We start from the raw sequence: 8,419 nt of genomic DNA, 5'->3' as shown, positions 1-8,419 counted from the left end.
TCAATGTGGAATGATCCAACCGTGTAAATGATTTTTTTTTAATCGTTTGTTTAAATAATATGTTCAAACATTTGATTTTTTTCGATTCAACGCGTTACGTACCCTCTCCATTTATTTGCGGGATCGCAGCTGATCGCAGAATGTTCCTGCAGTTTTTTGAAAGTAGAAACTTTGGGAATTAACGTGGCGTAAATGGTTCTTTTTTTTGGAACTCTTCGAATTCGTTACTATATCAACAAAAACGTAAGAATTTGTTTCAAGAGTAACAGTTTCGAAAACCAATCGTCTAATTCTAAATTTCTGAATGATATTCGGCAGTTAATTTTTTACAAAGTAAAGATCACGAAATAAAAAAAGTCCTCCGTTTCGAAATGCACTGTATCGTGAAATCAATAATTTCTTAGTTACACACAACATTTCGATAGTTTCCTCACGATTATCTTTCCTGCATCACGTTTGCGTCACCCAAGGTCCAATCGGTCATTTATAACGAACTTGCGTTAGTCCCATCTTTTTCCCGTATTTCTGACTAAAAGTGAATCCCGATTGTTCCTTTTCGACCAATATGATATTTCAGTTCAACATCCATAGATTCGCCCGGTCAATAGCACGTGAAACACAGGAAATCGTTTGAACCCGTGGCATCTTTTCGGACAGGCAAGCCGGTTGAACTTGTTCCTTGCGCAGGGTCATGAAAGAATGTGCAACAGGTTTTTCCTTCTCCGTCGACGATTTACCCACTCCCCGCGTGCATGGGATTCACGGAGTCGATTGGTGGGGCACAACAAAACTCACGAGCCGAGGAAGCGCCAAGGTAGTGATAGTGTTGCGGTCGAAGATTGCCGTGATTGAAGCGCGCGGAATTCCACGAATGATGTCCTCGCAGTCATTCTTCCTGTCCGTGGCGCTGTCATGTCTACCGTTTCTGGTGCTTCTGATTGCTCCACCGTGTGACGGCCAACAGTACCCAGGTAAATACCTAATACCGTCTTTTGGGTCGAATAATAATAATAATAATAATAGCCTCGTGAAATAATCACGATGACAATAAATAATTGGATGATTACCCTGCATCATTGTGCCCAAATTGTTCCTAATAATTTGAACCATAGGATCGAGTTATCTACTTTTATTTTACGCCTCAAGAATGACCATTGTCTCGAACCCTGATAAACTCCACACTCGATAAGAATGAGGTATTCATAAATGTTAATTTCCAAGAGAATAAACAACGATCACCTTTATCGAGTGTGTGGTGGTTTTTTATTTTTAAACAATGTGTAACCGGCACTATTCGTCGTTCTAGTTCTTAGCACATTATCTACCGGTAGTTGTTTAATAGGTTCAGTTAGATCCAACGATCAATAGCCAAGCAGTGAAATTTCAAAGCCATAAGATACCAGTCAATAAAGTGATAATTGTTATCTGACTTCTTTGTGGATGATTTTCCGTAGGCGACACGTGCTACCTCGGAAACAATCCCGGCGTTTGCACGCTTCTACGGCAATGTCGACCGGTTTACGAGGAACTGCTCAAAGGAAATCCACCGACCACAGTGTGCAGTTATTCTGGTTTCGATCCGGTCGTTTGCTGTCCAAGCGGCGGACCAACCACCCCAAAGCGTACCACAACGACCACCACCACAACTGCACGCTCTGTTCCTCGACCTGGGACCAACACTAGAGGAGCTATCGCGAGAGCGAGTGAGTTGGAAAAGAATTCGACCGAAACGGAAACTATATTTCATAATCTGAGTCATGTTGCTCTTAACCTTCTACTCCCAGGCGAATAGCTTTTAGCCCTCTACTCCCAGTCGAATTGTTTTTAGCCTTCCGGTCCCAGTCGTGTTGCTTTTAGTTTTTTGATTCCATCCCACTTTGCATGATATTCTCCTAACTATAGTTCGATTCCCCTTTTAGAATGCGAGGAGTACTCGAGATCGGTGTTCCAGCTGGTTGTACCGCCGATCCTGGCGGGCAATCGGCAGCCGGTGAATATATCCGTTTGCGCGATCAAATCACGCAAGCTGATTGTCGGCGGAACAAAAGCCGATCCGAAGGAATACCCGCATATGGCCGCGGTCGGATACAGCACCGGTGGTACAGGCATCGCATGGAGCTGCGGTGGCACGTTGATCTCCGAGAGATTCGTTTTAACTGCTGCGCATTGTCTTTACAGTAAAGGCTTGTAAGTGTCCATTACTGTTCTATCATTATAGATACCATCGCATCGGTAGTGTTACGTGCCTCGTGTTCATTGTAGTGTCAGAAAAATTAAACGTAAAATGAATTCGATTGAATTCTGTGTGTTTACAATTTTAGAAGCTTGAAGAAAGCTTTGATTATTATTCTTATTAGTCAGAAAGTGCGGGATGCAGCGTTTCACTATCTATTATTTGAATAAAATTGTGCCCAAATCTTCCCCTTCTCCGTTCTATGAAATAAGAGAAGAATCCACTTCTATTTTGACCAAGTAGAATTCTACAGGTGACTACTCGGGCCGGCTAACGAAAGATAATATAGATTAGATTTTTTTCATTCCACATTACGTGTCTATTAATCGGTATGTCGATTTGTACAGAGGTGTCGTCGCCTCCTGGGTACGATTGGGAGACCTAAATCTTGAACGACAGGACGACGACGCGAGGCCACAGAATGTCAGGATCGCCGAGAGAATAAAATATCCCGATTACGTTAGCTCTTCCGGCTATCACGATATCGCGCTTCTCAGGCTGGAGACGAACGTGCGATTCGACGCGTGGGTGAGACCGGCTTGTTTGGCGTACTCGTTACCGGACGTTGGCACCGACAACATGGCGACCGCGACCGGATGGGGTGTCGTCGACTGGGGTAAATACCGACACGCGAGTCCGAAAATTGTTATACATTTCGTCGAATCTCGTGTTTTATTTTGTCAGGGGACGATGAAGGCTCGAACGATTTGCTGAAAGTGACGATCAGCTTGATCTCGCAGCCAGTGTGCAATCGGAGCTTCCCCAACGACGACAGAATCAGTCGTGGTATCGTGGACGAATGGCAGATATGCGCCGGTGAAGTAGGAAAGGACACCTGTCAGGTAGCGATGATTCCATCGAGTACGATATACAGAAAATTTCCGATGAATCTTCGAACACTCATCGAGGATTTACTGTACAGTCAGGGATAAAATTGAGACACTCGTATATATTATGGATTAGAAGATTCGGTGATTTTTTCCTTATTTAACAATTTTCTCCCTGACTGTTTGTACCAGGAATACTCCTGGTATACGATACGATCGGTTTCAGCTTTGTCTACGTTTGTTTCCGTACAGGGTGATAGCGGCGGACCACTGGTGATCCTGAACGGTGACTACTACTGCATGTATTCTGTGATAGGCGTGACGAGCTGAACTCGGTGTGATGTAAATAAATACGCTTCTCAAACGATTCATCGACAACGACGAATTATTCATGGATCGCTATAATTAAATACTCCTTCCGGTGGTGTTCACCTGCCTTGAACCTTGTGCACTTGTGATCCACGATTATCATTGTGCCGTGTTTCTTACACTTACATGATTGAAATGTAGTTTAATGCATTTTTCCGTAGTATTCAAGAGTTACTACCTATGACAATAGAATATATTTGTTACATCTATCATTTTGCAAAATTATTATTATCGGGATCGGATTGTTCGGGACTACCTTGCACCTAAAAGGTATAAAAATTACAATTTCTACGTAAATATATCCAATTCAAAAAAATATCCAGATAAAAAAAAGACAAGATACCACGAAAATCTGTACGAAGATAAGGTCAAGCCCGAAATCCGGAATATTCAGCATTGATCTTTGGACGCGCAAGCGCCGGCCGGCGGATTTCACCTAGTTTTCGTCACACGGTCTTCCGCCCCGCACACGGAATCGTGCATATAACCGCTCCTATTTTCGTTTGCGTCCAGAGTCCCGGAACGAACGTCCGCGAGGTGAGAATTTCAGCGAAATATCCGCGACCAGTAATCCACTCGCGTAATTTTAACCTTCGACTTGTCTGAACGAACAAAGCATTCGTTGTGTATATGTGATTGCTTCGACTGTCACGAAGGAAGATAAATTAATGTTTCTTCGGTGTTTTATCGATACCCAACAATTTCACAGACACAAATGAATAGAAGCATTCTATATATACATGTACACAATTTGGTACCATTATGTGGTAGGTAGTGTTCCACTGACCCTGTATAGATGGTCTCGAAACGGGGAGACATCGGTTATCTTTCTTCGTGGCCACCCTGTGTAACACAGAGTGACTGGAATATTACCCGAATGAAAACTCAGTGAAAAATGTGTCCGTGTAATTTTCTTTCCGCGTGCAGCACGGTGGTTCAATGTCCGCCATCCTCGATGCATGTGGAACCGACACCGGCTCGATATCGAAGGCCGAGGACAACCTGTCGAACAGCGATGGACCTCTGATCAAGGGTTACATCCAGCAGAATAATTGCAACAGCGTGCTCGCAAGGTAAAACAACGAAATACCATTTGTTACGGTTAACAATCACATCGTGCAACGGATAACGGTAATTGGTTCCAGTTCGGAAAACGTTCATCGAACAACGATCATGTCGTCGCACGGAATCCCAGTGTCCAATGAAAAGTCAACGAAACGACGTTACTGCCTGTGGACGTTAACCTTCGTCCTCGCGATAATCGGTCTTTGTAATCTATTCCTGAACATCACTGTGATCGCCGTGTTACGGATCAGTCAAGGAATGGAAGCGATGGAAGTAATACCTGACGAGAATCTTGTCAAGTTCTATGGGAAAACAGACCTGGACACGGTTAGTTACATATCAAAGATGTCCAGTGCAAGAGTTCCAGCGAAAATGATCGAATAATATTTTACGGCGTTTCATACAGGTGTGCCTGCAATCGGAAGTCTGTCAGAGTTACGGCGACGAACCGATGGAAGTATCTGGCGACGAGGCAGGCGTGCTAATTAACGTAAACAGTCGTCGTGCCCACGACGATGTTCGCGCCAAAGTAACGATTTTACCGAACGGCACCGCCTGGTCTCGAATCGAATCGTTCGAGATCAAAGATCCACGTACCGGTGCTGTCTACTTCACCACAGATTTTCCAAATTTCGGTCTGCCGGCCGGCGTGGAGAAAATCGACGTGAAAATCGCGGAAACCCACAGAATCACGTCACCGGTGAACGAAAGTTTAACGGTGAACTCGGACGAGCAGATCTCCATGCACGGCGCAGAGGGTGCTAGTATGGAGAGCAAAGATATCGTTTGGAGCGCAGACACAGACATTTTGTTGAAGAGCGTAAATGGTAGTATCGTACTAGACGCTGCTGACGGTATATCGATAGATGTCGAGAATATACCCGTTGCTCCTATGTTCTTGCAAAGTCCTGGCCACGAACAGTACAAGGTTTGCATCTGCATGCCGCAGGGAAAATTGTTCAGAGTACCGGTCAGATCGGGCAGCGGTGGTCGATCCGTGAACTGTGCCCGCGTTAATCGAACACCGGAGAACGATCCATGTTCACGATAGGATCAGGAAATTGCTGTAATATTTTTATGATTTTTTTTTACTATTATCCCAGCCCACTGCCAACAATTATGATCGGGGTATCTACGGTTGAATTGTTGCATTGGATAATGGACGACGCAGCGAGAAGTTGTGACGAAATTTGGACGAGTATAAAATACTTGAATAATATGAATGGGATTCGAGAAATCAGACAACCAACGCGAGTATAGATTCTGTAAGTGTACATGTAAATGTAATTCAGATTTTAATTCTAGGTATAATGTTCGTTAAGTCCTAGACTCGCCGGTCTTCGAATAATTACGTACAATACCACACACACGCACACAGTTACGATTACGTAAAGATATTTCGCAGCTAAATTACGTTACTGTTGACAGTCAATCAGGCATCGTTAAAAATTCATGTACAATCCTGAATACATTATCTTTTCCATCGAATAAGAATGTTTATGAATAAACCGTCATCGTAGAAAATAATACAGACTTCTTGTCCCATTGGAAGTAGGGCGCTTCGAGGAATTTATACGACTATGTTTAATTAAGAATTAAGCACTTTCTGTTATCATCTCCTCGTTACTTTCGTCCATGTCCTCTTGCTGTTCCTGTTCCGTGGGCGGCTCGTAAGCCTTGTCCAACGGGCTGGCGACCACGCCACCCGCCCATACACTCATCTCTACGGCAAGTTTGTTGGTGCCCTCGAGTAATGGCCTGTATCCACCGTGAGCCAAAACACGTAACAGCGTTTGAGCTGTGAGACACACCAAGTCCTGTTGCTCCAATGTCATGGCAGTGTGTACACGAATGTTACCACCCTCGCATGGATCAGAAATACCTGAGTAAAATTATAATCAAATGTAATGTAAACTTTATGTACACATGCATCGGAAAAATATCGATATACTCAAGTTTTTTTATAGTAAATACACCGGGTAACTAGTTTGACAAAATAGATTTCTACTAATACTTCTTGTAATTGCTGTATTTAGGCAACTAAAGTATAATGAAACTTACCGGCAGATCCTGGAAGGAAGAGTCCAGAAGCAAGTAACTGAAGTACCCTCTTGTATGCCTGGTTTATTGGCAATGCCTGTCTGCTAGGATTATTCATTATGGCATTATGTGCCAATAAATCCAACATCCAAGGAGACAGTGGCTCTAAACCCTCGAATCTGCTTCTCAAATCTCTGAGCAATCTAATCAGAACCTTTATACTGGAATGATGGGCGTTTTCTTCGAACCAACGGGAATGTCTTATAGCAGCAAGGTGTCCTTGGCATATTTTAACATCTAAATGCTGGTCAGACTCCAGCTTTCTCAGATTCTGATGCAGTGTAGTGATCAATACACGCACAGTTGCTTCGTTATTAGCAATGTCAAAACCACGCTCTGTCTGTGTGAGTCTGAACATTTCTTTTGCATTAACTGCTTTCAGATCGTTGTTAACTTTTGTACCAAGTGCCTCCACTGCTGTTTTAGTGGGCAGAGTCTTGAGAATGACAACAATATCAGCTACATTGTGACCTTTGATCATTGTTCCTTTCTTAAAGCTACCAACTTGTCTTACTTCCTCTAGTTGCTGAAAAATGAATTATTTCTTCGGTACAAGAAAAACAAAAACTTTGTAACTAACAAGAAAACATTGGAAGAATGCTTGACCAAACTTTTCTAATAGATTTGAAATTAAATCTTGATGCCGCTAAATTTCTTTATATCTATGAAATACTTACGCATGCTTCAAAACTTCCTGGAGCAACAATTAAATTATCAAGTACACTCTGAAGCTTAGTCACAAGATTTAAAATAGAAGTTTGTTCTTTGGGTGTAGGGCACATGTCTGTGTTTTTTTTCAAAAGTGCCATTTGGAAGTCTGATTCGTCTGGAGCAGGCTTCACACGTGGAAAAGCAGCTTCGCATAAGGTGTAATCGAATGGAAGACGAGGAAGGAACTGCTTCCTAGGGAACCCCATTCCGCGTCCCATTCCACCTCGCCCACCGCGGATCATTCCACCTCGACCACCGCGCACCATATTATATCTAGCCATAAGAACAGAAATTGAAAGGTTTTATATGTACTCTGAAATAAGCTACACAAATCTTTCAGAAATTATGAAATAATGGAGTTTCCGTGAAAAGTAACCAAAACACCGTACCGGCGGCATCCATTCGTGTTAGCTGAACACGACTGTCTACAACGAAGAATATATCATAGAAATGTATCATACTTACCAAAAAGTACACGAATTAGAATTAAATAATAGTATTTTATAGTATTTGACTATAAACACTCAATTTTCGTCACAAACAACCACACAACACTCTTAATTGAACACCCAAGTAACATTCGGCATAGTTCCTTCGTCAAGAAGTTAGTACAGGAAGGCAGGAAGGTACGCTGCTGACGCATTCGTGAAACATCCTCTCAGCGCCACTTGTTTGTAATACATGATTAAAAATATATTCTCAATTTTCTACATAAATGGTTTATCACAGTATCTCTAAAAGAATAGAGAGTTGTACGCTAATAGTTCTTAATTATCATTTTAATAATTAAGAAGGAATTACTGAACGTTGAACAAAAGCCACAGGCGCGAAAATGTTATAGGAAATATAATGTTGTTAATAAGAATAACTTTCGTTGGTATCAAAATGTCATTATAAATTGTGTCATCAATTCTATGTAATAGCAATTCATATTAGCGTTCACTTTTCATTAATATTGGACTAATTATAAAAAAACTATGGCCACCGACAAGATATAGAATAGACGTAACATACAATGAACATTTGTTACATTATTCGGGGGTTCTAGGGCTCCCAACTAAGTACTACACAGTTCATCTCACAAACACGGGGTCTCTTGCGCATGCTCCAGGGG

General features: G+C 42.3%; 3 protein-coding genes across 5 annotated transcripts; 2 read left to right on the top strand and 1 right to left on the bottom strand.

Moving 5' to 3' along the window:
- Positions 1-780: 780 nt before the first annotated feature.
- On the top strand, positions 781-3,390 carry LOC107194269 (venom protease-like). Its single transcript, XM_015583865.1, has 6 exons — positions 781-971; positions 1,455-1,703; positions 1,920-2,187; positions 2,581-2,849; positions 2,918-3,075; positions 3,313-3,390. The coding sequence occupies exons 1-6, from the start codon at positions 872-874 to the stop codon at positions 3,388-3,390; spliced, it is 1,122 nt and encodes a 373-aa protein (XP_015439351.1). The 5' UTR covers positions 781-871.
- A 101-nt stretch (positions 3,391-3,491) lies between these two features.
- LOC107194265 lies at positions 3,492-5,979 on the top strand. The gene is made up of 4 exons (XM_015583858.1): positions 3,492-3,966; positions 4,357-4,502; positions 4,575-4,821; positions 4,901-5,979. Exons 2-4 carry the CDS (start codon positions 4,369-4,371, stop codon positions 5,543-5,545), a joined length of 1,026 nt encoding a protein of 341 aa, XP_015439344.1. The 5' UTR covers positions 3,492-3,966; positions 4,357-4,368; the 3' UTR covers positions 5,546-5,979.
- Positions 5,565-7,908, bottom strand: LOC107194263 (interleukin enhancer-binding factor 2). 3 transcript variants are annotated; one of them, XM_015583856.1, is made up of 4 exons: positions 7,771-7,908; positions 7,272-7,578; positions 6,556-7,120; positions 5,565-6,376 (listed from the first exon to the last, which is right to left on the bottom strand). In XM_015583856.1, the coding sequence occupies exons 2-4, from the start codon at positions 7,569-7,571 to the stop codon at positions 6,090-6,092; spliced, it is 1,152 nt and encodes a 383-aa protein (XP_015439342.1). In that variant the 5' UTR covers positions 7,572-7,578; positions 7,771-7,908; the 3' UTR covers positions 5,565-6,089. The 3 variants fall into 3 exon arrangements, with proteins under 3 accessions (XP_015439342.1, XP_015439343.1, XP_015439341.1); XM_015583857.1 differs by lacking the exon at positions 7,771-7,908 and adding an exon at positions 7,695-7,713; XM_015583855.1 differs by lacking the exon at positions 7,771-7,908 and having other exon boundaries at positions 7,272-7,586.
- Positions 7,909-8,419: the final 511 nt, after the last annotated feature.

This window comes from Dufourea novaeangliae, unplaced genomic scaffold, assembly GCF_001272555.1.
Source record: "Dufourea novaeangliae isolate 0120121106 unplaced genomic scaffold, ASM127255v1 scaffold28, whole genome shotgun sequence".
NCBI lineage: Eukaryota > Metazoa > Arthropoda > Insecta > Hymenoptera > Halictidae > Dufourea > Dufourea novaeangliae.
Note: the sequence above shows the minus strand (reverse complement) of the source record. Positions and strands in the feature narration are given on the sequence as shown.

Excerpts from the sequence above, each read along its gene's own strand:
- LOC107194269 (XM_015583865.1), top strand. The coding sequence starts at position 872 with ATGATGTCCTCGCAGTCATTCTTCCTGTCCGTGGCGCTGTCATGTCTA. Across the intron at positions 2,188-2,580 it reads TGTCTTTACAGTAAAGGCTT|AGGTGTCGTCGCCTCCTGGG; the intron begins GTAAGTGTCCAT and ends CGATTTGTACAG. Across the intron at positions 3,076-3,312 it reads TAGGAAAGGACACCTGTCAG|GGTGATAGCGGCGGACCACT; the intron begins GTAGCGATGATT and ends GTTTCCGTACAG.
- LOC107194265 (XM_015583858.1), top strand. The coding sequence starts at position 4,369 with ATGTCCGCCATCCTCGATGCATGTGGAACCGACACCGGCTCGATATCG. Across the intron at positions 4,503-4,574 it reads TGCAACAGCGTGCTCGCAAG|TTCGGAAAACGTTCATCGAA; the intron begins GTAAAACAACGA and ends AATTGGTTCCAG. Across the intron at positions 4,822-4,900 it reads GGAAAACAGACCTGGACACG|GTGTGCCTGCAATCGGAAGT; the intron begins GTTAGTTACATA and ends CGTTTCATACAG.
- LOC107194263 (XM_015583855.1), bottom strand. The coding sequence starts at position 7,586 with ATGGCTAGATATAATATGGTGCGCGGTGGTCGAGGTGGAATGATCCGC. Across the intron at positions 7,121-7,271 it reads CAGGAAGTTTTGAAGCATGC|CAACTAGAGGAAGTAAGACA; the intron begins GTAAGTATTTCA and ends TTCATTTTTCAG. Across the intron at positions 6,377-6,555 it reads CTTCCTTCCAGGATCTGCCG|GTATTTCTGATCCATGCGAG; the intron begins GTAAGTTTCATT and ends AATTTTACTCAG.